We start from the raw sequence: 27,727 nt of genomic DNA on the forward strand, positions 1-27,727 counted from the left end.
AGAGGAGAGCAGGAGAAATGATTATACACTTGTGCACTAGGAAAGAAGGTGAGGAATTTATAACCCATGGAAAGCATAAAAGGGGCAGTGATTCAGTGGACAAGAATGAGAAAGACCAGAAGGAGCCTAGTGGTCAAGGGATAAGAGGTGGTTGAAAAGACCAGAGAAGGCACTGTGCCATTAGAGCCACCACAAGGACAATATAGGAGGGGAATTAATGTGGGGAATTCAGAGCCTCTTCCCTGCAAATGGGGCAAAGTATGAGGGAAGTCCACTGAGAAGACAGATCATGACATGGATAGGAAAGCCAGGAATGAAAAATAGATAGGAGGGGCCTAAAGGGAATGAGTTTGTAGTAGTCACAGCACGTAGCAAAGGCTGGGATCACTATGTCATCAAAGAGCATGCCGAGGAGCTGGGGTTGAGCTCAGTGGTAGAGCTTGACTAGTATATGTGAGGCACTGGGTTTGATTCTCAGAATCACATATAAATAAATAAAATATAGGGGTCCACTGACAACTTAAAAAAATGATAAGATGAACAGAAATCAAGGGGAACAACTCTAAGAGAGGAGATGACTGTCACCAAAATAGTGCAAACAAGAAGCTAAGATGGTTAGGAGTGAATTCAGAAGCAGACAGACTCAGTAGAGCACTCTGTGAACAAAGAAGCTGGCAATGGTGGCAGCAGTAAGGACAGGTCAGGAAGGAAACAGACATGGAAGAAAAGACTCCTGAGCCCATGGAATGACTGTGAGGTGGCAGGAGAAGTATGAAACTGGATGATGAAGAGGAAGCAGAAGATGCCTGGAAAACCAAAGTGGGAGAAAATGCAGGGGATGACCTAGTAATGGTTAAATTCACATCAATGGTGGAAAGAGAGACACAGGATTTGGGCTGCCATGGGAAGGTGGTATGTGGGACATGTCCTGTTTCAGGGGAATTAACAGGAAAAGAAAGGGACAGGAGGCACTTTGATAATGAGTGAATGTTATATTTGTGGTGGCACCAGCATGGGATAGGGGGTAGGGAGACTGCAGAGTTCTGAAATTTGGCGTGTTGGCAGATCTCATGGATAAGGAGGTGAGGTGAGCATTATCAAGGCCAGACTCAGAAGTAGAGCAGAGAAGAGAAGCAAACCACAGGTGTTTTTAGAGTAGGCTTATGATGGAAGTAAAGCAAAGGGCCAAAGTGACTTGGGTAAAATGATGGTAAACTGGCAACTATATTAATTAAGACAGGTGCTGTACATATAGCACTGCAGGTACCTCAGGGACATGTGGTGGTCCCATGCAGAGTGAGTCCAGTATATGGAAGAAAAGGTTTCCAAATAGCAGAGGAACAGCTGGGAACCAATGCGGAACAGGCATTTCGCAGTGACCACTGAATCTGTTCTTCTGCTGTTCAGGGGTGGCTAAAAGGAGAGAGGTATACCATGCAACAGAGACTCTGCAGGGACACAGTGAAGCCAGGAATGGAAGGAACCTTCCAACCCAGTGAGTTTCACAGGCTTAGGGGAGACAGAAAGGAAGGCAGTGAAATAGTAGTACACAGTAGAGGAAGGCCCTGAGAGGAAGAGAGGAAGGCCCTGTGGGGAGCTTAAGTATTCAATTGCCAGGCTTCTTTCTTGGGTGGCTTGATCTAGAGATTAGAGAGGAGGAAGGCAGATTAGATTGGAAAGTGGTACCTGTGGAAGAAGAGGGTCTTAAAATGTGACCATGCATGTTGTGAAGATATTACAGTATTGATAGAGAAGGAAATGGGAGAACAAGATGACCTCAAATGGGTGGTGAGAGGCAATCACAATGGGCTTCAGTCACTTTATAGGGCCCTTCTGTGGAGAAATGGAAGTAAGAGATGAGAAGAAAGGAAGATTAGCAAGAAGTGCAGGCATGGCTGTAGGGTGTTGTGTCAGTCTGCTTATGGAAAGGGAAGAGAAAGGAGGAGAAAGGTTGCCATGCAAGAATAGAAGGAAAGGCTACCTAAGGGACTGTTCCATGAATGGAAGATCTGGACTAATGAAAGTGAATGGCTGCAGGAGAGAGGGAGGGACAGGAATGGAAAGTTTCTGTAGCCAGAGTAGGTCTAGGGCGGAAGAAGACTCTGGAGAACAGAGGAGTAAATGTTATGACATGGCAGGTATTAGATCATTAAATACAGGCTGCAAAGGTGAGGTAGGAAGCCTGACCTTGGCCAGGAAGATAAAGAGAAGAAGCAGGTCACAAATGAATGCAGCAAATAAGGATGTGACTGCAGAAGGCCCCGACAGAGGATGGAGAGTAGGGTAGCAGGGAGACAGGCTGGACAGCAACAGAGGGAACAAGGAGAAGAGTGCTCTCAGAGGTGAAATGGTGGCACTTAAGAGTGCTCAGGTCAGCCTGTAAGGCTTGGCTTGGGGAAGGGAAAGCAAAACAGGGTGGACAGCAACAGGCCAAGGGGAAATGTCTGAAATTTTAGGCCAGGCTCTTTACTACGGATCCGGCGGGGAAGGGTGGGTGGGTGGGTGGGTGGGGAGGGTTGGGGTTTATTGGGTTGGTGGGAAGGGTGGGGCTGGGAACTGGGGTGGGGCGGGAGGTTGGGGCAGGGGTGGGGGTGGGGTTTGGGGTCAGGGACACGAGCCAAGTGCCAGGCACTGAGAAATTAAACCTGTTGTTCCGATCTTAAGAGACAATAACATGTCCACTGTTCAGACAGACAGACACCTTCTGGGAAGACAGGGTAACTTCAAGTAGGGAAGACTGGAAAAGTGAGGGTAAGGGGCTGGTTTTATAGTAAGGAAGAAGAGATTTGCAGACAAAGCAGAAGGCTCTGGAGGGGCTCCTGTCTCTGACAGAAAAAGAGGGGGGATTAAGAAAAAGTGATAATAGTTAGCAAACAGAAAGATCAGATTAGGACCAAATATACTGATAGAATGCCTGAGAATCTATCAGGTAGGTCATGGGGACTGCTGAGGGTGGGTGTCTGGGCAAAGAACAGCTCTCTCATACACACTGGGGTGAGGTAGGTTGTAGATGAGGAGTAAACAGGGAGGGGAATGGGGTGGATCCCAGTGGAGAGTGCCAGGTCTAAATCAGAGGGGGAAGTGCTGAGATCCTAGAGTGAGGACCTCCAATGGTCACCACTGGAGGAAGGGTGGAAGTAGGAGATGGGAGAGTGAAGTCCAGAGAGTACAGGTGGCGTCCACACCAGTGATTCTTAACCGGGGGTGGGGGGGGTGGATTCCACCGGGGGGGGGGGGGGGCTGTGGGCACGGCCCCCAGGTAGGCCTATCAGAGCATCAGGGGGAGCACTGATTTGCTCACAAACAGAAATGGCAACAACAAACTGACCCAAAGATGACTCTGATAGGCCACCTGGGTGTCGTGCATCCCCGGGTGGGAATCACTGGTGGAGGGGGGAGAAAGGAGATGGGGCAGAGATGGGAGGGTGAGCACCTGACACTTGTGAGTCAGGGAAGGTGGAGGCATCAGAGATATGACTGTCAATCATGGGAGGAAAGGCCCATCAGACCAGGGAAATGGATGAAGCAGAGAGGCACCTGGGAGGATGGAGGCTGAGTGGGGGTTTTCTGCCAAGGGCAGGGACAGCAGCACCAACAGTGTGGTTCCAGCTGAGGACTGAGGTGGAAGAGTGAGGCTGAGAAGGGTGGGTGGCACATAGGAAGACGATGTGTGGGTGTGTGGGCAGAGAGGAGCAGGCTGGTAGCACACAGGGAAGGAAGGGGCAGAGGGGAGTGGAGCCAGCACTGAAGGTGAGTTCATGGAGCAGATGAGTATTGAGGAGGGAGGAGGAGGAGAGGTGGTGGATGGATGGGAGTGTCTAGGAAGAGACAGTTGTCAGGGGTAGGCAAGTCAGGTTGAGAGTGGGAGAATGTGTTGCAGGTATGTGCGGCAGGAGTGAAGGCAGAAGAAAAAAGTATGTTGTGCAAATTGTGGCAGGTGAACAAGAATATGGTTCCCAAGAGATTTTTCAGTAGGATCTGAAAGAAAGAATATGAAGGAAACATGAAGATTACCGGGAGCTTAGGTGGGAGGAGCTGGAAAGAACCCACACTAGAGCCACAGGGATATCACCATTTGTATGTGGACTTGCTATTCTGTCTGACACAAAGATGCTAAAATATGGTGGAATAGTGGGTATGGGTGGAGGCTAAGAAAGGAATAGTCCTGAGAGTTCTATAGAATCAGTTGGGCAATGACAAATATTAGCTGAAAGAATGCAGATAGGGAAGTTATGACAGTACTTTGCTAGGCAGTAAAAAGGAAAGCAGGAAAAAAAAAAGTTAGGTTCAAATGAGAGCAGATGAGGAATTTACAGACCATAGGGGGCATGATATAAGAGAGGCAATATAATGTGCTGGCTAAGAAGAATGAGAAAGAACAGAAGGTAAAGTCTCAGCAGATGCTGTGAAAGAGGGCTGTTGGGAGCATCAGGAAAGGGACTGCACCTAGAGAAACAAGGCTAAGAAGGAGAGGGTGTGAACATTAAGAATCTAGAAACTCTTCTCTCAAACTTTGGCAAATTACCTGATAAACCCATGAATGAGAAAAAAACATGACATAAGTAAGACAAGTGAGGATGCAAGAGAGATGAGAGGAGGCCAAAGGAGAGCGAATCAGCACAAGTAGTGGCCCCTTAAAAATATTGTGGACCAATGTTCAATGAAGGGCATATTGACATAATGAAAGGCTAGGGAACAACTCCAAGAGGGGTATTAAATGTTTCCAGCATGTAGATTTTTAGGGGAAAACAGATAGATTTAATAGAGCATGGTGGGAACAAAGCAGCTGGCAATGGTGACCACAGTGAGCAAAAGTCAGGAAGGAAGCAAATGCAGAGGGAAAGAACCTTGAGCCCATGGACTAACTTGGATGTAGGGAAGTACAATTGGACAGTAGAGAGGAAGTAGAGGGTTTCTGGAAGACAACAGAATTGCTTGGCAAGTGGTAAATCCACATCTAGAGTAGAAAGTAAGAAACAGCAATTGGGCTGCCATAAGAAGGTGGTATGAGGGACTTGAGAAGGGAAAGAAAAAAAAAAAGGAATGGGAGATGGTCTGGACAGGAGAGGACCACTTCATTAGAAATGGTCAGTGTGGTATAGGTGCCAATATGGAAAAGGGGAAAGTAGGATGCAGAGTTTGCAAACTGAGGGCATCAGCAGATTCCATGAAGCAAGATGTTGAGATGGGGGCTATTAATGCCCATCTTATAGGCAGAGCAAAGCAGAGCAAAGAATCAAAAGTCCAGGTGTTTACAGATCCGGGCCCTTTAGGGAAAGAGGGTAAAGGGATAAAGTGAGTTGAGTTAAATGGTGCTGCACTTCAAGTGACATCTACACAGATGGAAGTATAGGTACTGTAGGGACATGGGGTAGACACAGGCAGAGTAAGTTCAATACATGAGAGAAAGATGCTTGCAAATGGTAGAGGAGCAGTTGGGAACCAGTGCGAAACAGGCATTTTGCACTGACCACTAAACATGTTCTTCCATTGTTCAAGGGTGGCTGAAAGGGAGTGTCTGGCAGACAGACCCATAGGGGGATCTGCTTGGTGAAGGGGTATTATAGTTTTGATGCAAGAAGGTGGCGAAAGAGCCAACTATTACTGCAGAATCAAGCAATGGCTGTGGGGAATGTACAGATTGGGGCTTGGCTTCTTTTTTGGAAGTTATGGTTCAGAGGAGAAAAGAGGAAGGAAGTGGTTGGAGAGTGGGCCCTATGTAAGAAGACAATGTTAAACACCGAACGAAAGTGCTTTGAAATTAATGACAGTAACAAAGGATGAAGAAATGGGAGATCTGCACTGAAGAGACAGGTGGCGTCCAGGGCAATGGGCAGGGGTGCACTTTGCTTCATGAGCCCTCTTGGTGGCAAACAGAAGTGACAAAGAAGAGGAAAGGATGCAGAGCAGGAAGTTAAGGACTGGTTGTAGTTCTGAGGGAACCAGCAAAACCCTAATGGAACAGGAAGAGAAAAGAATAAAAGTTTGGATTGGAAAAGGCCACCAGGGGAAGGCTAGGTCAAAATCAATGAAAGATATAGTTGGTGACAGCTGATAGTTCTAGAAAATCAGAGGAATATGGAAAAGAAGAAAGAGATTGAGCAGTGAGGGTGGGTTCAAGAGAGCAGTCTCTTACTGGGTGTGTGTTGGGGGGGCAGGCATGAATCTGATGATGTAGAAGACACTAGGTCACTAGATAAGTATAGGTCACAGATGAGGCAAGAAGCCTGTCCTTGGCCAGGAAGACAAAGAAAAGAAAGGAGGGCTGGTGTTGTGGCTCAGTGGTAGAGCCCTCGCCTAACATGTGTAAGGCACTGGGTTCAATCTTCAGCACTATATAAAAATAAACTAAAGATATTCTGTTACCTATAACTAAATAAAAAAAAAGGGAATCACAAGTAAAAAAAAAGCAAAAAGTGTGGCTATAGGAGGATGCAGAGCACAGGAGTCACCTAAGGGAGGCAGGATGGAAAACACAGAGCAAGATGGAAGTGACAGGTTGGTCAGCAACATGGGGAGCAAGAGAGAGAAGGGAGCGATACCAGAATCAGAATGAAGGTACTTAGAGGGCTCCAAATTTTGTGTCAAGCTCCTTATTAAGGATCTGGCAGGGAAGGGTGGGTCATAAGGATGGAACTTGGAATAGGAACTAGCTTGGGGTTGACTGGTTAGATGGGAGGACAGGGTTGAGGAGTAATGGAGTTCAGGATGGGGACACGAATCTAGCTCCAGACATTGAGAAGACACCTCACTGACTGAGCTGGTGAATGATTCCATGTTGTGTTAAGGAACAACTAGAGACTGGGAAGACTACTGAATCTACCCAAGGAACAACAAGAGTAGCTAAGAGAGGGTAGAAGGGAGGGCAAGGGGCTGGTTTGTAGGCAAGGCGGAGGGACTGGAAGATCAAAGTGGTATGTGGAGGAGCACTTGTCCAGGAACCTTAAGTGAAAGGAGTGATTAAGAGAAGGGCAATAGTATTCTCCCAGAGGACCACATTTGGGTCAAATATACTGAGAGCTGCATTGTAGTCTCATGGGTTTTGCGGTCCAGGAGGGCTGGGGTGAGGTAGGGCCTTCAAGAGAACAGTTCTCTCATACACGCTGGGATGGGTCAGATCCTAGATCATGAAGGGGAATGAGTAGACAGGGAGGGGAATGGGGTGGATCCCAGTGGAGAGTGCCAGGTCTAAATCAGAGGGGGAAGTGCTGAGATCCTGGAGTGAGGACCTCCAATGGTCACCACTGGAGGAAGGGTGGAGGTAGGAGATGGGAGAGTGAAGTCCAGAGAGTACAGGTGGCGTCCACACCAGTGATTCTTAACCGGGGGTGGGGGGGGTGGATTCCACCAGGGGGGGCTGTGGGCACGGCCCCCAGGTAGGCCTATCAGAGCATCAGGGGGAGCACTGATCTGCTCACAAACAGAAACAGCAACAACAAACTGACTCAAAGATGACTCTGATAGGCCACCTGGGTGTCGTGCATCCCCGGGTGGGAATCACTGGTGGAGGGGGGAGAAAGGAGATGGGGCAGAGATGGGAGGGTGAGCACCTGACACCTGTGAGTCAGGGAAGGTGGAGGCATCAGAGATATGACTGTCAATCATGGGAGGAAAGGCCCATCAGACCAGGGAAATGGATGAAGCAGGGAGGCACCTGGGAGGATGGAGGCTGAGTGGGGGTTTTCTGCCAAGGGCAGGGACAGCAGCACCAACAGTGTGGTTCCAGCTGAGGACTGAGGTGGAAGAGTGAGGCTGAGAGGGGTGGGTGGCACACAGGAGGGTGATGCGTGGGTGTGGGCAGAGAGGAGCAGGCTGGTAGCACACAGGGAAGGAAGGGGCAGAGGGGAGTGGAGCCAGCACTGAAGGTGAGCTCATGGAGGAGCTGACTACGGACGAGGAACAGAAAGAACAGAGGCGATGGGTGGGATGAGTGTCTAGGAAGAGAGAGTTGTAAGGTCCAGTGGCAAGTCAGGTTGAGAGTGGGTGAATTTGTTGGTATGTTATGGGCATGTATGGATCAGGAAGAGGGCCGAGGACAAAAGCCATGTGGGGACAAGAGTGGTAGGCGAATTGGGGCACAAATCCCCAGCATGTTTTTAGAATTTGTTTCTGAATGGACACTAGAAAGGTTACAGGAACTATGATTGTGATGAGTCAGAATGAACCCATGGCTTGGGGCCACAGGGACATAAGTGTACGCTTGCTGGGTAGAGCACACAAATTTGGTATAGTTTATGTGATGTAAATATGATTGAATGTGGTAGAGCAGGGGCCTGTGGACAGGTCAAGATAGGAGTACACATAAGAGGACAACACAATCTCTCAGATGAAAGAATGACTGTACCTCACTATGCAGTAGAGACAAATAAATAGAAAGCCTCAGCAGGGCCCAGAGGAGAAAAGTGAGGAATTTGTAACACATTGGCAGAGCATGACAGATGTGGGTACACCAGGCAAGAATGAGACAGAGCCAAAGAAGGAGTCCAGAAGATGGAAGACGAGTGGGCTATTGAGAGAATAGGAAAGGCACTGCACAACGGAAGGACAGAACATGGAGAATCCAGGAACTGTATTCTCAAAAGGAGACAGTGTTCATGATGTTTCTTAAGGAGAAAAAGTATGGCATGGGTAAGACAAATGAGGGGCAAAGGAGAGGTGTGAGGAGGCCAAAGGAGAATGAGGCTGTAGGGACCATGGGCACCTAGGAAATGTGAACCATGTGATAATGAAGGGCTTGGTGAAAGGCTGAAAGTTTAATGGATGGATTTGTGACAGAAAACAATGATATCTAATATGGCAGAACTGAAATGGTAGGATTATCAGGGGTGAATTCAGATAACAGATGGACTTGGGAGAGTTGACTAGGAACAAAAGGCTGGCAATGGTAGCAGGAATTCAGGAAGGGGTCAAACACAGAGGAAAAGACTCCTGAGTTCATGGACTGATTAGGAGGTGGCAGGGAAGGTACAATTGGACGTTATGAGAAAGCACAGGGTCTCTGGGAGAAAATGCAGAATATGGGTTGTATCAGTACAAATCTACATCCAGTAAAGAAGGCAAGACTTGGGGTCTGGCATCCATCAAAAGGCACATATAAGTCCTGACTTTGTTCAAATGGGTTAACATGAAATGTGGAGAGGAGGTGAGTACAACGAGAGAAACCTCAGGAGTTTTTTGGGTACTCTTCATTGGTCACCGATCCAATATGTAAGAGAGGACAGAGAAATGCAGAGCTTCCAAACAGATCTGTTGTAATATAGGGCAAAAATGTGCCTTGTAGGGTAGGGTATCTAGACCAGACTACAGGAACAGGACAGCCAAGAGAAAAAAAAGCTTGGGCATTTGCAGAATGAGGCCCTTTGGAGGAAGGTCAAGATAGGAGTACACATAAGAGGACTACACAATCTGTCAGATGAAAGAATGATTGTACCTCACTATGAAGTAGAGAAAAATGAATAGAAAGCCTCAGCTGGGCCCAGAGGAGAGAAGTGAGGAATCTGTAACACATTGGCAGAGCATGACAGATGGAGGTCCACCAGGCAAGAATGAGACAGAGCCAAAGAAGGAATCCAGAAGATGGAAGAAGAGTGGGCTATTGAGAGAATAGGAAAGGCACTGCACAATGGAAGGACAGAACATGGAGAATCCAGGAAGGGTCAGTGTGACTTGGGTTCAACAGAGGAAGTTGGACAGTGTTGCGCACTGGGATGGCTCCTTTACAGACAACACTGGCAGGTAACAACATGGACTCATGTAGATTGAATGTAGTTTGTGGAAAGGAAAAGACCTGAAGTGCCAGCGAGGTGGGAAGGAACAAATGCAGAGAAGATGTTTTGTCATCATCAGTAAGTCTGTGCTTCCACAGTTCCAGGTTGATGAAAGAATGGAGATTTAGTGGGCACATATCTTTGCAGTATACTACAGTAGCTGAGCAGGGGGTAAGGGTGAGAGAAATGGTGAACTGTGGAAGTGCAAAATTAGAGGAAGAAATTTAGAGAAGCAGATATTTGACACAGTTGGAGAGAACAAGGACAGGTGAGGGTATGTTAGCAGTATAAATTCTTCCTTTTTGGGAGGCTTGATCAGATGATGAGAGAAGTTGACCGGCACTAAGGATGGAGAGTGGTCCCTTTAGAAGAAGATGGTCTTAATATCTGAATATGGCTCTTGTGTAGACAGGGTTGAAAAGAGAGAAAATGAGAAGAGAGAGATATGGACAGCCTCATATGGTAGATAGAGAGCAACTCTGATGGGCAGGGGTGCATTTCTTTGGTGGGGTCTGTGGTGGGAAATGGAAGGGATGTGGGCAAAGAAAGGATGAAGAGAATGAAATGCCAGGATGCCTGTAGAGTCTGTAGAGTTTTGTGAGAACTAACTTGTTGTAACAGGAAGAGAGAAGAGGAAGAAATGTGGGAGTGGAATGGATAAGGAAAAGACAGCCTAAAAAAGTAAAGTGAAGGCCAGAATGACGGCAATTCCAAATTAGTGACAGCCAACTGTTCCATGAGAGAAAACGAGAGAGAGGTTGGAAAGAATTGCAATTGTGAGAGTAGGTAAAAGAAGTGTGCACACAACTCTACAGAAATGGGACCACCTCAAAGTGTCAGGCACAGGGTACTTGAGAAAAATATGGGCACAGTGAAGAAGGAAAACTGCTTTATCAAGGATGCAAAAAGAAGAAATGGGTATGACATATATAACTGGTAAGCAACTGTGGGACTATAGGACAATAATGCATTGCAGGAGGAGATATACCCCATGGAAGATAGGGTGGAAAAAGCAGAGAGTGGAGGATGGAACCCAGAAAGCAGGGTGGAAGTGAGACAATACAGAGAGCAACAGGAGGAGCAAGGAGAGGAGGGTGGTTCCACAGTTGGAAAGAAGGCACTTAGAGTACTCAAACAAGTCTCAGTTTGGGGAAGCAAACACAGAAAAAGGGTACATAACACAGGAAGCAAGGAACATGGGCTGTAAAGCCCTCAACATTAGGGCACGATGTAAATCATTGCCCATGCTCTTTATTGACTGTTTGAGCCAGGTTTTTATTATGAGTCTGAAAAGGGAGAGAGAGAGCTGAGGTGGATTTCTGGTTTGGATCAGGGTTGATAAGGCAGGGTTTGTAAGCAGAGGGGTTTGGAATTGGGGGGGGCATGGTGGTAGGTGGGTATAGCAGAAGGAGATGAGACAAGTTGTAGAAAATTAGAAAACAATCTTCTTGGAGTGTGGCAGTAGAGGATTCCGCCAGTTAGTGCTGAGGGTAATGAATACAGTCAGGAAAAAGACAAGTGTTTCCATGGAAAAAAGTAAGAGAGTAACTTCAGGTAAAATGCAAGGAAATGCAAAGGTAAGTAGAGGTTTTGAAGACAAAAGGGATAAGCTCTGGAGGAGCACCCCATCTCTCACTGGAAAGAGATAGAGGAAAAGAGATAACAGTAAAATCTTACAAGGCCAAGACTGGGATCAAAGATTGATCAGGAATTCAGGGAAACATATCCAGATGGCAAGGCATTAAAAGTAGAAGACAGGCTTTTAAAATAACAACACTGATGAAGATAGGAGATAGGTCAGGTCCTAGATCAGAGAGTAAACAGGGAGGGAAAATGGGGTGAATCCAAGAGGAAAATGCCGGGTCTACATCACAGGGGGAAGTGCTGAGATCCTAGAGGACCTTCAGTGGTCAGCACTGGAAGAAGGGTGGAGGTAGGAGATGGGAAAGTGAAGTCCAGAGAGTACAGGTGGCGTCCACACCAGTGATTCTTAACCGGGGGGTGGGGGGGGTGGATTCCACCCGAGGGGGGGGCGCTGTGGGCACGGCCCCCAGGTAGGCCTATCAGAGCATCAGGGGGAGCACTGATTTGCTCACAAACAGAAACAGCAACAACAAACTGACCCAAAGATGACTCTGATAGGCCACCTGGGTGTCGAGCATCCCCGGGTGGGAATCACTGGTGGAGGGGGGAGAAAGGAAATGGGGGAGAGATGGGAGGGTGAGCACCTGACACCTGTGAGTCAGAGTAGGTGGAGGCATCAGAGATATGACTGTCAATCATGGGAGGAAAGGCCCATTAGACCAAGGAAATGGATGAAGCAGGGAGGCACCTGGGAGGATGGAGGCTGAGTGGGGATTTTCTGCCAAGGGCAGGGACAGCAGCAACAACAGTGTGGTTCCAGCTGAGGACTGAGGTGGAAGTGAGGCTGAGAAGGGTGGGTGGCACACAGGAGGACGATGTGTGGGTGTGGGCAGAGAGGAGCAGGCAGGTAATACACAGGAAAGGAAGAGGCAAAGGGGAGTGGAGCCAGCACTGAAGGTGAGCTCATGGAGGAGCTGACTGCGGACAACGTAAAGAAAGAGCAGAGGCAGTGGGTGGGATGGATGGCAGTGTCCAGGAAGACACTGTTGTTGGGCCCAGTGTCAAGTCAGCCTGAGAATGGGGGTGTGTGCACTGGGATATAGTGGCAAGTGCAGGGCAGGAGTGAGGGCAGGAGACAAGTGTGTGTGTGTGTGTGGGGGGGGGCAGGAACAAGGTAGGTGAATCAGGAGATGCTTCTTAAGAGCCTTTTCAGAATGTGAAAGAAAGAATGTGAAAGGCCACCTGAAAGTATTCAGGGACTCATGGACCCAGAGCTCCAAATAGAACCCACAGCCTGCAGCCACAGGGACTGCTGGGTAGAACATGGAGGTCTGGTTCAATCTTTGTGATGCAAAGCTCACTGAATGTGGGGGAGCAGTGGTTGTGAAGGGCAGGTCGAAAAGGGTGTGCACACACAGGAGGACTACTGGATCAGCCAGCTGATTCACAGATGGCAGCTGAAAGAATGGCAGATGGGGAGGAGATGACTGGCCCTCCCTATGCAGTAGAGACAAAAGCAGGAGAAAGGATCAGCTGGGCCCAGGAGAGGGCAGAGGAGGTGAGGGGTTTACACATGTTGCAGAGCAGTGGGCAAGAAGAATGAGAAAGCAGAGGAAGGAGCCCAGCATCTGGGAGAGGAGAAGGCTGTTGAGAGATTGGGGAAGTACTGCACCAAGAAAGGCGCATCAGGACTGAGAAGGGAGAGAAAGTGATGAATATGGGTGAGCAAAGGCAAGCAGAAAAGAACATGGCACTGGTAAGACATGAAGGAGAGGTACAAGGAGGCCAAAAGTAATGAGGTTGAAGTGATTTTGACATATAGGAAATGTTAGTATCAATAAAAGGCATGGCAAATGATGAAAGCTCACAGGGTTCACAAGTCTCAGACCAAAATGAATGTCTCTCCTAAAGTGGAATTGAGAGACTAGGATTGTTAGTGGTATATTCAGATGGCAGATGAAGTGATAAAAGCATACTGGGCACCAAGAGGCTGGCCATATGGCAGCAGTGAGGGCAGATCAATAAGGGAACAGAAAAAGAAGGAGGGACTCCTGAGTCCGTGGACTGACTGGCAGGTATTGGGAAATTATGACTGGATATTGAGGAGGAAGCAGAGGGTCCCTGGATAAGTAAAGTAGGAGATGTTTTGTTTTCCCAAAACAATGGATGTTTTGGCAAAGGTGGAATGAGAGACACTGAAATCGGAGTGCTACTGGAAGGTAATATGAGGGTTTCAAGTTGTGTCCAGGGAGTGATGGGGAAAAAAAGGGGCACTTTGATCATGAGATAATTTCATGAGACTTTATTGGCTTCAATATACATGAAGACGCCAATATGAAAAAGGGGGCACATGGAATGCATGTTTAGTTCCCAAACCAAGGGCATCAGCAGATCTCAGGGAATAAGTGGGTATGATGAATGGTATCAATGTCCACTGTAAGAGCAAAGCAGGGAAGAGAAGCACTTGTAGAAGTGGGCCCTTAGGAAGAAGTAGGGAGGGGGGCCAAAGGGACTCAGGTTAACTAGAAGAAACTGGGTGGTGTTGCACTTTAAGATGGGTCCTACACAGACAGCACTATAAGTACCTCAGGGACATGAGTGGACCCATGCAGAGTGAGTTCAGTATGTAAGAGAAAGAGGCTTGCAAATGGCAGAAGAGGAACTGGGAATCAATGTGTGACAGGCATTTCACAGTGACTACTGAATCTGTTCTTCTGCTGTTCAAGGGGACTTAGTGAAGCCTGGGTTGGGGAGAACCTTCCAACCCAGTATGGTGTCATGGGTTTAGAGGTAGAGGTTAGGTTAGTAGCAAATGGGCACAGTCGGAAGGAGCCTGGCCCAGAACACAAGGGTTGAGGGATAGATAGAATGGGGGCTTTTCTTCTACAGGCTTTATCTAGAGGGTGATGGAGGACATGAAAAAGAGGGTGTGGATGCTACCTACATAAAAATAATGTCTTAAAGTGAAGGTAAAATGGTCATATGGTAATAAGGAAAAAAGCAGCAACACCAGAGGGCCACAGGGGCTGTCAGTGTGACAGGCAGGGTTGTATTCTCTATGGTACCTCTTAGAGGGCATATGCAAATAATGGAGGTGAGAAAAGAAGAGCAAGCGGTGGCAGGACTGGATAGAATTTTACATCAGCCTAGTAAATGAAAGGGGTTAGAGAAAAGAGAAAGGTTGGCATGGGCGAGATGAAGAAGGCATCTAATGAAAGGAAGAGGTGGAATAAATGGAAAATTCAGACCAGTGACAATGAACAGCTGAACAAGAGAAGGTGAGAGAGGGAGGTAGAGAGATTGAGTAGAAGAGCAAGTCTAAGAAGGGAGCAGACCCCTATGAAGAACAAAGTAAATATGATGACATGGCAGGGACTAGGTTGCTGAGAGACATACAGGTCAAAGAGATGAGCCATGAAGCCTACCCTTGACCAAGGAGGCAGAGGAGAAACAGGTCACAAGCCAAAAAGTATCAAAAAAGGATGTGGCTGTAGAGGGTACTATAATGCATAGGAACATCACACACAGAAGATTAAAGGATGCCCCAGGGAGGATGGAGAGTAGAAAATGGGGGTGGAAGTGGTACAGGCTAGAAAACAATAGGGAGCAAGAAGAGGGTGATCTCAGAGTTGGAATGAAGGCAATTAAGAGTGCTCAGTTCAGCCTGCAAGGTTTGGCTTGAAGAAAAAACCGGGGTGGATAGCAAACGGCAGGGAGGAACACATGCTCTTAGAGCCTTGACCATTGTTCCAAGCATGCACATTTTGTGCCAGGCTGTTTATTAAGGAACTGGCAGGGAAAGGAGGGTCACAAGGATGGAACTTGGAAAAGGAAATGGATGGAAACTGGGAGGGGAGGGTTGGGGAACAGTGAAGTTCGGGATGGGGACAGGAGCCTAGCTCCAGACATTGAGAAGACATCTCACTGATTGAGCTGGTGAATGATTCCATGTTGTGTTGAGTAACAACTAGAGACTGGGAAGACTACTGAATCTACCCAAGGAACAACAAGAGTAGCTAAGGGAGAGTAGAAGGGAGGGCAAGGGGCTGGTTTGTAGGCAAGGTGGAGGGACCGGAAGATCAAAGTGGTATGTGGAGGAGCACTTGTCCAGGAACCTTAAGTGAAAGGAGTGATTAAGAGAAGGGCAATAGTATTCTCCCAGAGGACCACATTTGGGTCAAATATACTGAGAGCTGCATTGTAGTCTCATGGGTTTTGCGGTCCAGGAGGGCTGGGGTGAGGTAGGGCCTTCAAGAGAACAGTTCTCTCATACACGCTGGGATGGGTCAGATCCTAGATCATGAAGGGGAATGAGTAGACAGGGAGGGGAATGGGGTGGATCCCAGTGGAGAGTGCCAGGTCTAAATCAGAGGGGGAAGTGCTGAGATCCTGGAGTGAGGACCTCCAATGGTCACCACTGGAGGAAGGGTGGAGGTAGGAGATGGGAGAGTGAAGTCCAGAGAGTACAGGTGGCGTCCACACCAGTGATTCTTAACCGGGGGTGGGGGGGGGTGGATTCCACCAGGGGGAGGGCTGTGGGCACGGCCCCCAGGTAGGCCTATCAGAGCATCAGGGGGAGCACTGATCTGCTCACAAACAGAAATGGCAACAACAAACTGACCCAAAGATGACTCTGATAGGCCACCTGGGTGTTGTGCATCCCCGGGTGGGAATCACTGGTGGAGGGGGGAGAAAGGAGATGGGGCAGAGATGGGAGGGTGAGCACCTGACACCTGTGAGTCAGGGAAGGTGGAGGCATCAGAGATATGACTGTCAATCATGGGAGGAAAGGCCCATCAGACCAGGGAAATGGATGAAGCAGGGAGGCACCTGGGAGGATGGAGGCTGAGTGGGGGTTTTCTGCCAAGAGCAGGGACAGCAGCACCAACAGTGTGGTTCCAGCTGAGGACTGAGGTGGAAGAGTGAGGCTGAGAGGGGTGGGTGGCACATAGGAGGGATGATGGGTGGGTGTGGGCAGAGAGGAGCAGGCTGGTAGCAGGGAAGGAAGGGGCAGAGGGGAGTGGAGCCAGCACTGAAGGTGAGCTCATGGAGGAGCTGACTACGGACGAGGAACAGAAAGAACAGAGGCAGTGGGTGGGATGGATGGCAGTGTCCAGGAAGAGACTGTTGTTAGGCCCAGTGTCAAGTTAGGCTGAGAATGGGGGTGTGTGCACTGGGATATAGTGGCAAGTGCAGGGCAGTAGTGAGGGCAGGAGACAAGTGTGTGTGTGTGTGGGGGGGGCAGGAACAAGGTAGGTGAATCAGGAGATGCTTCTTAAGAGCCTTTTCAGAATGTGAAAGAAAGAATGTGAAAAGCCACCTGAAAAGTTTCCGGGACTCATGGACCCAGAGCTCCAAATAGAACCCACAGCCTGCAGCCACAGGGACTGCTGGGTAGAACATGGAGGTCTGGTTCAATCTTTGTGATGCAAAGCTCACTGAATGTGGGGGAGCAGTGGTTGTGAAGGGCAGGTCGAAAAGGGTGTGCACACACAGGAGGACTACTGGATCAGCCAGCTGATTCACAGATGGCAGCTGAAAGAATGGCAGATGGGGAGGAGATGACTGGCCCTTGCTATGCAGTAGAGACAAAGCAGGAGAAAGGATCAGCTGGGCCCAGGAGAGGGCAGAGGAGGTGAGGGGTTTGCAACATGTTGCAGAGCAGTGGGCAAGAAGAATTGAGAAAGAGCAGAGGAAGGAGCCCAGCAGCTGGGGGAGGAGAAGGCTGTTGCGAGATTGGGGAAGGTACTGCACCAAGAAAGGCGCATCAGGACTGAGGAGGGAGAGAAAGTGATGAATCTGGGTGAGCAAAGGCAAGCAGAAAAGAACATGGCACGGGTAAGACAAAACGGCATGAAGGAGAGATGTGAGTAGGCCAATGGAGAGTGGGACTCCATTTTATTGGGTACCTTGACAATTTTGGAGACCACAATGCTATCCAAAGACATGCAAAATAACAGGTAGTAGGTGCAAGTCCTTTAGAGAACAGGAAAGCACCTGTAAATATGGTGGCACTGACAAGGTAGCATGATTAAGGGTGAAATCACATAGCAGAGAGAGTACAGCCTTCTAGAGACAAAGAGGATGGCTACTGGCAGCTGTGAGTATAGGCCAGAAAGAAAGAAGACACCAAGGAAAAGGTTCCTAAGCAATTATATCGACTTTGACAAGGTGGCCAAGAAGTCTGACTGGAGTTTACGAGGAACAAGAGGATCTCTGGAAAAGTAAAGTGGAAGAAAAAGTAGGGAATGATTCACACAAGGATTTATTCCATATGCATTGTGGGAAGAGACATTACAGTAGGTAGCAGTAAAAAGAAAGTGATGGTTGTAAATTGAGATAGGTCAGGTGAATTGATGGAATATGAAGTAGACTGGATAGTACAGAACCTCCTGAATTTGTGGGTGCTCACCCTCACTAAGGGGGTCAGTGTGAAAAAGCAGGAGGTAGAATAGAGTTCTCAACATGGAGGTGTTCTCACATCTTAGGAGATAAGTCAGTGAATGACATGCAGGATTTCAAGGACAGACCATAGGTATAGTGTAGGCAGAGAAGTTAGTGTCTAGAAGGGAAGCAATGTCTTGCAGAAATTACTTCATTGATTCAGAAAATAGAACAAAAATGTACTTATAGGAGGATACTATACATTTCTATACAGTTAAGGCTAACTTACAGGGAAGGTAGTGGCAGAAATCATTGAGAGTTCAGGAATTGGAAAGAACAGAGTTCAGTATAAAATTCCCAAATATATGAGATTTGAACATAGGTTGAGTTACATTTAACATGGTTTCCATTATAATTAACCTGGTTAAAAGACAAATATTAGTTAAAGTCAAAATTGGGTTGAGGGCATAATATTCATTTAAAATTTTCCCGGAAATTTCCTTACAGAAATTATTTAGGAAATTTTGAGTTGATAAAATAGATAGTATTTCCCTTTAAGCTTTAAGTACAGAAAAAGAGAAAACAAGAAATTGTCCCTAGATAATTTGGTGGCTGCCTGAAAGTTCCATCAGATAATCACTTGATGAAGGAATAGAGTCAGGAGAATAAATACACATATAGAGATAAATTTGTGAAGTGGAATCTGAAGGGAGAGCCTGACCAGAACCTCATAAAACCAAGGGTGCAGGCTGATTGTGTTGGAAGGTAAAAGGGTAGAGATGTTTGGTCACTGAGAGCAGGTTAGTAAGTAAGCTAACACATATTCACATTGGGAATCTCATTTCTATGATCAATAGATCAGGTTTTCTCCACTAAGGCAAAAAGATTAAATGAGTGTGTACTCTATGTTTAAGTTTCATTCTGGAGATATGGGATCACCTGAATAAGGTCAGCAGTAAAGATTAATGACATCGAAATGATGGGATCATTATATTTCTCATCATCTGGAACCATTTCAAATAGGGAATATCAAATAGGATAGGAAGATAGCTTGAAAAGAAAATTCCAGTGAGTTTAAAGAAAGGCAGGCTGAGTAAAGATAAATGAAACAATGAAAAATAAGTTCTCCAGTAGGAATCCAGTCAGATCCTGGGAATACTGGCAGATCTCATAGTGGGTCCAATTGTAGAATATTGAGTTTCAGGCCTGACTTAAACAAATTCGAGTTAAAAACAGAGGAGATGGTAGTTGAATATTAATGTGCTATCAAACATGATCTTTCAGTATTTGACCAAGAACTCAGATTAAATGCTTAGCATGGAAGAATGCAAAGTTTCATTATGGGTTATTAATGTAGATCTCAGTGAGTAAATAGAGGTGAGTCAAAGTAAAAAATTCCAAGGTAAATATTACTTAATTGAAGTTGTGAATTCACACAGAATGCTAAGAGTTAATATGGTTAATATAGAACAAAAAACAGTGAGTTGGAAGGCTATAGATTCAAAGAAGAATTCTGGGTCCATCAGATTGCAGTGGAAGCTAAAGTCAAGATGGCACTTCAAGGACATATGGGCAGGAAGTCCAGAGTTGAAGTATATATGAAAACATCATGTGTTGTTATATGGCAGGCAGTATCCCCTAATGAAAAACAGAGAAAAGAACTCACATACCTGTACTGTTGGAAATTGATTTTAGAATAGATATTTTGTATCAAAGACTGTTTTTAAAATTAGTTATTTATAATTGTGAAATGGTTCCAGATAATGAGAAATATGATGCAATAAGGACTGGTAGTAAAATAACAAAAGCAATACAGGGTTTAGAATGGTTCTGAATAGGTAGTAGAATAAAAAGGTCAAGAGGTAGGGCCAAAATGGGGAGTAACTGATTGATGTTGCATATATACTATATTTTGTTAACTGATACAAGAATTATTTAGAGGAAAGTTAAAAAAAAAAATTTTGCTAGGCATGGTGGCACATGTCTATAATCCCAGCTACTTGGGAAGTTTGAGGCAAGAGGATCACAAGCTGTGCAAAGTCCTGGGTTTAATCCCCAGGATTTAAAAAAAAAGAGAGAGAGACAGAGAAAAAGAGACAGACAGAGAAGAGAGGAGAGGAGGGGAGGAAAGGGGAAGGGAGAAAAAGGAAAGAAAGGGAAGAGAAGGGAAAGGAAGGGAAAGAAAGGAAAGTTGCTGAATGAGGATGCAAAAAAGGAATGTTGCTTTGAAAGGTTTTCTAAGCCTCAGTGGGTAAATGAGTAAGAGAACAAAAGATAGTAAGTAGGAATAATTGAGTCAAAACTTACGAGGTTGATAACTTTTTCAAGAAATTACTCAAGCTTTGAAAGGAGGTGTTATGGTAATATCATGATGCTTGATTAAAGTAGTTTTTTTCAGATAGGGTACATTTTTGTACATTTATGAAGTAAGGGGGTGCAAGGAAGTTTAAAATTTGAGAGAAGAAAGGTATAATTGAAGGAATAACTTTCTGGAGGATACTGGAGGGTGTATGTCTTTTCACCTGTGGAAGACTAGATTTTAAAGATGATAAAGGGAGAAAAAAAATAATTCCAGAATTAAAATAGCATCTATTATTTACTAGGTGTCCAGCACCATGTTAAGTACCTTACTTAATAGGCTTACACAGACAAAATAACTTGTCCAAAGTCAAAAAGTCAGTATGTAACATGTCCAGAAATCAAAACCTATATATTGTCTTCAAGTTGAAGGAAATCACGACCAAGTATTTCTATTTTTTTCCCTTGTAACTATAAGGAAAATATTTTTCTTAGATGAGATGTAGAGGTGACAGATTTTGATGTAACTGGTAAAATTGGAGTAACTGTGATGGAAAAAAGAAAGAAGGAAGGAAGGGAAGGAATAGTAAGGAGAGAGAGGAAGGGAGGGAGAGAAAGAAGGAAGGGTAAAAGACTTTCATTACCATCTATGCCCTGGTATTTCACTTTTTTCATTGAATATAGCAAATATTTTGGATTGCCCATGGATTAAAAAAAAACAAAAAACTAAAGAATAGAAAGGAGTTTGTAATGGGTCAGACATTATTAATAACTAGCACAAATTTTAAAGTCTACACATTGAGACAAGATTCCAATTTTTTTTTCTGAAGATGCATTGGTAAGAGTTTATAACCACATTCTATCACTGAGTTTAACATAAAAGAAAGAAAATTCTTTAATTGTCACATTTTTATCAATGAAAATTAAGAGTCCACAGCCAGAAGACCAAAAGTTGAAACCTCTGGGCTAATTTGTAAGATCCGTTTCAAAAAGAAATATAAACATCTTAATGAAGAGGGGCGAGAAAACTTCCTCTTTCTTCCTCTCAGTGGAAGTGCTTTCTGTTATTGTTGTTGATGTTGTTGTTCTCCTATAATATATGTAACTTCTGTAACTTCAATATTATTGTATTGTGTATTTTGGTATTGCAAAATTGTACTTATTGTATTCTGTTAATTCCACTCCCTGGGGTATGGGGCACCTGTGTTATCAGTTATCAAAATGAAAACCTGGGGAATGGGAGGAGCTATTATTCTCAATTGACAAAGACTAGATTTTTCAATGAGTTCAGCATTTCATTTCCCTCTGAAATTAAATGACAAATTAATGGCATCCCTTAAAAACAGAAATTTGGTGAGAAGTACAATGGGAGAGGAATTTTGAAGCAAGAACAGATGGCTCCTGGAAAAAGAATGATACAATGTAGAGACTCCCAGGATGATGACAGAAGCCACAGGGCTACATTAAGCAAGGGTGGGCCCAGATACTAGTCTGGATAAGGGTAAATAAATCTAGCTTTACTTAAGAGTACAGCCAGTTTAATTATTGGCTAGTGGACACATTTCAGGCATATCTAACTGGAAAGGAAAACAGAGCAACAGAGAAAGTGAAGCTACAAGGAAACAGAACTTGAGGAACCTCACAAAGAGACAAAGGAGGTAATTAAAGGTTAAAGCCAGATGGCCTAAAGCTCAAAGGAGAAGTATCAGAGGCCAGATAGGAAAGTGCCTTCCCACCCAGGAGGTTATAGATCCAGGGTGGCTGTGGAATAAAAGTGCAGTTCCACCCAAGACCAGAGGGAACAACCTGGGATTCAGACTTAGCAATGGTGCCAACTTGAATCTACCTCGTGCCAGAGTCTGAGTAGCCTGGTCTAGCACCCACACAGATAAGAATGGAAAGGGGCTCCAAGGAACCAATATTAAAGAAGGGAGTTAGAAGAGAGGCTAAAGGAAAGCAGGTTAAGTCTCAAATGTTAATGAATGATGACCAGGGATAACTATTTACTAGTACTTTTATGATTTCTTGTAACTCTGTAACTTCCCCAATATTTGTTAACTTTGTTAACCTTTGCTTTTCCTGTACTTACAAGTAGTAAAAATTGTTCAAAACATAAATGTGATGTGTGCTTATTCTGTTAAAACTGAATAAAGATTAAGAAATCAAGTACAAAAGAAAGAAAGAAACGAGAAGAAAAAAGAAATTAAATACAATAGACACTTGACCTTTATAAGTGATAGATCATAAATCTTGTAAATACTATACTATTGGCAGTAGCAATTAGCTCTCTTTTAAGGTCCACCCCTTACCCCTATATTCATAAAAGTAGAGAATTACAAAGCTTTTCTCAAATATGAATACACAGTGGTTGGCTAAGCTACTCATTAGGCTGAAACATACAACCACAAGCTTTATGCTACAAGACCTTTAAAAAAATGATGTATTTTTAAAATGCCAAACATCTATTAAATAAACGAGTTTTTCTAGGATGCCCCCAAAAGAAATATCAGGAAAAAGTTGATCATGATTCTTCACAGGAATGTCAAATTTTTACACTTACACACACTATACACCCACGCACACACAAACATCATTATTATTAAATTAAGGAAAAGAATCACGTTCTTGAACCTTGAACATTTGTCCAGACATTTTAAGAGCTCAAGAGGTAATGCATGCACAATCACATAAGTATCTTCTGCCTTATGTGGGTTAGTACCTGCTGTAGGGTCCTCATCAGGTAAACGAACAAGAGTGTAACATATTCCTGGTTGATTATAGGTGAGGCTGGGGGCTGGGATACAACACAGTACTTCATAGGAATCTGATGGCTCCATCTGCACTGTTACTTTCTCCAGAAGCTGATCATTCAGAGTATTGGTACAGTCAAACTAAAAAGTCAGCAAATGAAAAACGTGAAAAAAAAGAAATGTTTTTCAATCAAGTTGTTCCTGTCCTCTCACATAATCTAAGATTCAGTTCTGGAACCCAGTATAAACTTCCCTCTCTAAACAGCACTATAAGTCTCCTAAGATTTTTTTTTTGGGGGGGGGGTGGTGTTTGGCATCAAACCCATGGCCTTGCACATGCTAGATATGTCCTTTATCATTGAGCCATACCCAAGCCCCATCTATTTCTATCATTCATGAGTTTTTCTCTTTCTGATTCCTACAAAACAAGATGGCAGAAATCAGATGGCTGTCAAATCTAAGTTCCCAGCTCATTTAATTAACTTTCCTCCATCCCCCAGTACTGGAGATAGAACCCAGGGCCTTGTGCATACTAGGCAAACACTCTAACACTGAACTGTATCTCTAGCTCCCTCTTTTTAATTTAAAAATGTTTTAAAAAAATTTATTTTGAGATAAGATTTCACTATATTGGCCTTAAACTGGTGATAAACCTATCTTGTCCTCTCAAGTAGCTGGGATTACAGGGTTGCGGCGCCACCATGCCCAGCTTACTTTGATGTTAAATGTTAATTTTTAAAATGGTTAAGACTTTATATTGTCTAATTTCTTCAGATATTTCAGTTTAATGTTCTTTAAAAGATTTTAACCATCAAAAGTTACACATCATATGAAGGGATCTCTATAATTTTGAAAAGAAAACTAAAATTGCTGCTAAATTAATTCTTTATAAAAGGAACTAGACAATTCAAAATAGCCAAGCTATGGAACCAACCTAGGTGCCCTTCAACAGATGAATGGAATATTACTTAGCTACAAAGAAGAATGAAATGGCATTTGCTGGTAAATGGATGGAATTGGAGAATATCATGCTAAGTGAGATAAGCCAGTCCAAAAAAACCAAAAGTCAAATGTTCTCTCTGATATGTGGATGCTAACCCACAACAAAGGAGGGTAGGGAGAGGAAGTACAGAAGTTCATTAGATTAGACAAAGGGGAACAAAGGGAAGGAAAGGGAGCGGAGATGGGAATAGAGAAGGCAGTAGAATGAATCAGAAATAACTTTCCTATGCTCATTTATGAATACACGACCAGTATAATTCCACATCATATTCAACCACAAGAATGGGATCAAAATTGTAATGAGTTGCACCCCGTGTACATAAATGTCAAAATACACCCTACTGTCATGTATATCTTTAAAAAAAGGACAAAATAGAGATTTGTAAACATGTGCAAATAGATAAGATAGATAAAAATAGCATCATTCTAACCTAGCATGGTGGCTTGTGCCTATAATCACATTTACTTGGAAGGCAAAAGTTGCAAGTTCAAGGCCAGCCTGGGCAATTTAGCAGTCCTTGTCCCAAACTGAATTAAAAAAATAAATTAATTAAAAGGGTTGACCCTGGGGTCAATTCCTAGAACTGCAAAAAACCAAAAAAAATAAAATAAAAACATAAAAATAATATTTAAAAAAAACAGAAATAAAATGCCCGATTTACAAGTAAAAAAATAAATATATAAAATTAAATGAAATGATCTGGAATCATAAACTAAAGGGGAACCAACTTTGTCTCCAAACATACCAGTTTATACTAATTCCCTACAGGAATCAAGGGTACTTATCTCACCTGGAACACAATATGATTGGTAAACATGTGCTTGATACATCGTACAAAATATTCTGTCTCTGCTTCTGTAAGTTGAACAGGCTCAGATGACTTGAACAAGGGTCCTAAATTCATAAACTCAGGAATGGCTGCCAGTTGTTCTAGCAAGAAAAAAGAAAAGTAGGAAGAAAGTTAAGACATGACGAGGACAAGGACAGGCTTTACTAAAATATTTTAGTTTCCACAAAATGGAAATATATTTCAGATCCTATAGCCTTATTAACAGTTGAACACTCAATTAGTATGTTCCCAGGTGAATGCATCTTTAAGTTAGTGAGTTTACTGAATTACTAAAAGCAAAAAAAGAAACTAAATTCCTAACTTCTTAGAATCTCAGTTCCCTGTTAAGCAACAAGGCATAGGTAAGAACAATATTCCCAGAGTAGTTAGCAACTGAAAACTAGAAAATTCCATAGACTTTTACATAGTCCAGTAACTATAACATATGACCTCAGCCATACACAGACATTCTAAACTGAGAATTAATCAAACCGAATAAAAGCAATAAAATTCATTTTATTTACAATGCATGGGGATTAAAGAATATTACTTCTACCTGTAAAATCAACATACCTTGGAAAATGTCTTGCCTGGAAGGAGCTAACTTCTCTGGCTTCGGAGTCACAAGTGTGATTTCTACAAATATAAGAGCCATCAAGTGAGCTTCCACTATTAGCTCACAATGCAGACAGAAAGAGATGAGGGCAGAAACTTTTGGTAGCTATACAATGAGCTACTGCTAAATCATACCAATAAAGTTCTCTGTCGGTTTGAAGGAAGTGGGTACTCACAACGCATTTAATGAACAAAATCTTATATAATAATAATAAAGTAAGTCCTAAAAATATAGAATTTGCCTTAAATAGACAAGATTAAAAAAAATTACTTATAAAAGGTAAAATAATTTATAAAACAATTCTTATGATCCAAACAGGAAATAATACTTGTATAGAACTCCTTAAAAAAACCCTGAAAATTAAGCATAAGATCTTTCATTCCCAGTTCTTATGTGTTCATAAACACTAAATACTTTTTTTTTTTTTTTTAGTTTTAAAGTTAAAACACACACATATACACACATACACACGTATAATATATCTGTTTTGAGGGGGTGGGGGTAGTACCAGGGATGAGTCAGGGCCTCGAATATGACAGGCAAGCATTCTACCACTAAGCTACATCCCAAGTCCTTTTCTTTATTTTATTTTGAGACAGGGTCTCTTTAAGTTGTCCAGGTTGGTCTTAAATTTGCAATCCTCCTGCCTCATCCTCCCAAGTAGCTCAGATTATAGGAACGTGTCACTGCACCTAGTTTCTTTAGAAATTATTTTTATGATCTTGCCCTATATTCTTTCAAGATAAACTACCAGTAGCAAAATTAAGTAAGAGATTACACAATTCAGAAAATAAAAAGGGTGGTCACAGTGTTATTACTATTACTGCTCTGAAATACATATTGGCAACTAATTTCAAATGCTGTTTAACACTTTGCATTAAAAAAAGAAAAAAACTTTCATTTTGGGACATGTTTAATATTCTTGCTCCTTACACAAAAAGCAATAGATGTTTAAAAAAAAAAAAAAAAACTCCTAATAAAAAACATCATCTAGGGCTGGGGGGTTGTGGCTCAGTGGTAGAGCGCTTGCCTAGCATGTGTGAGGCACTGAGTTTGATTCTCAGCACTGCATATAAATAAATAAAGTAAAGGTCCATTGACAACTAAAAAATATTTTTTAAAAAATCATCTATCTTAGGGGCTGAGATGGCGGCTCAGCGGCAGAACGCCTGCCTCGCATGTGTGAGGTCTTGGGTTTGATCCTTAGCACCACATGAAAAAATAAAAAGATATTGTGTTAACCTACAACTAAAACAAAAACAAAAACATCTATCTTAGTTGTCAATGGACAAACAAGTTCTAGTTTTATTTCCTAGTTCAGAAAATATGCTAATATTTACTAGTTTTGCAAAACCTATTTATACACAAAAAAACCTAACAGAGTTAGCTGTTGCCATTACCTGATTTTTGTTCAAAGACAGGACCCATAGCAAGAGGAATTGATTTCAGATCAAAGGGTTTTTCTGAAGGCTCCAACGTATACTGATGTAAGGCCTTTTCCATCCCGGGAACAGAGACTGTCAGACCTGTAAATGCAGAGAAATCTCAGCATTGTAACCCAAGCCAATGACTGATAATGTTTATGTAAACTTTCAGAAGGAAGAGAAAAATAAAACCACAGACTTTAAAACCTAAGTAAAAATGAAGGTTACTCTATAAACTTCCTTATCAACTTATAAACTGCCTGATTTCTTTCAAGAAAACTTGAAAAGAAAAGAAACCATTTTAGCTGTATTAGAGCAGTGAGAGCATAAGGAAAGGGAAAAAGAGCCAACACATTCAAGAGGGAGATCAAGAAGAACCAGGAATAAGCAATATTCTTTGGGCCCTTACATGCTTTAAGAAATACATTCTCACAGATTATTTTGCAGGAATTTCCATTCCCAAATTAGAAAATATCCTCGAGCACACAGGTTTCCCTAGAAATGGAAGTGCATTCAAAGACAAAAACCAAGCATTTACCTAGTGGAGTCAGCTAACACAGAGATCACAAAATATGCTTCCAGATACCACTGGGGAACTAAAATATATCTATTTCTTGACTCTCACTGACCATTGAAGATGTATGTAGCATTTAATGCCATCTGCCTCTGCTGCAGCACATTCAGATAGAAGGTAGCTCTATCTCGTACCTCATCATCAGTATCCATCATACACCTGACCAGAGGACAAAGAACAGGCATGTTACCTCAAAGATTTACAATAGTTTACCACTATACCAAAAGGACACAATTCAAGTCATATGATACTACCTTTATAAAATAATTTGGTAATTGCCAATATTGGCTCCTAATGTCTCCACAAATCTTGGGAATTCATCTGAATTACTACAGAAATACTGTCATAGTGAATCAGAAGTACTACATAGGGAGGCATTAAAAGAACTACAAAGAACATAATAACATGAGACAGCAGTTGGTAATCTATTCTTGCATATGCAACTACACACTTCTGTACAATTACAAAATAGAAATACTATACTTTCCCAGGATACTA

At 43.5% G+C, this 27,727-nt stretch overlaps 1 protein-coding gene across 2 annotated transcripts in view; it reads right to left on the reverse strand.

The window, feature by feature from the left end:
- The window catches only part of Copg2 (coat protein complex I subunit gamma 2), a 134,617-nt gene that overhangs the window by 25,436 nt on the left and 81,454 nt on the right, over window positions 1-27,727 (reverse strand). For both annotated transcript variants that reach the window (XM_005331098.4, XM_078040541.1), the window contains 5 exons: window positions 27,285-27,388; window positions 26,632-26,757; window positions 25,189-25,251; window positions 24,577-24,716; window positions 22,753-22,924 (listed from right to left, as the gene is read on the reverse strand). In XM_005331098.4, the coding sequence (XP_005331155.1) occupies window positions 22,753-22,924; window positions 24,577-24,716; window positions 25,189-25,251; window positions 26,632-26,757; window positions 27,285-27,388 (605 nt within the window). The remainder of the gene's footprint in view (window positions 1-22,752; window positions 22,925-24,576; window positions 24,717-25,188; window positions 25,252-26,631; window positions 26,758-27,284; window positions 27,389-27,727) is intronic.

This window comes from Ictidomys tridecemlineatus, chromosome 2, assembly GCF_052094955.1.
Source record: "Ictidomys tridecemlineatus isolate mIctTri1 chromosome 2, mIctTri1.hap1, whole genome shotgun sequence".
Lineage (NCBI taxonomy): Eukaryota > Metazoa > Chordata > Mammalia > Rodentia > Sciuridae > Ictidomys > Ictidomys tridecemlineatus.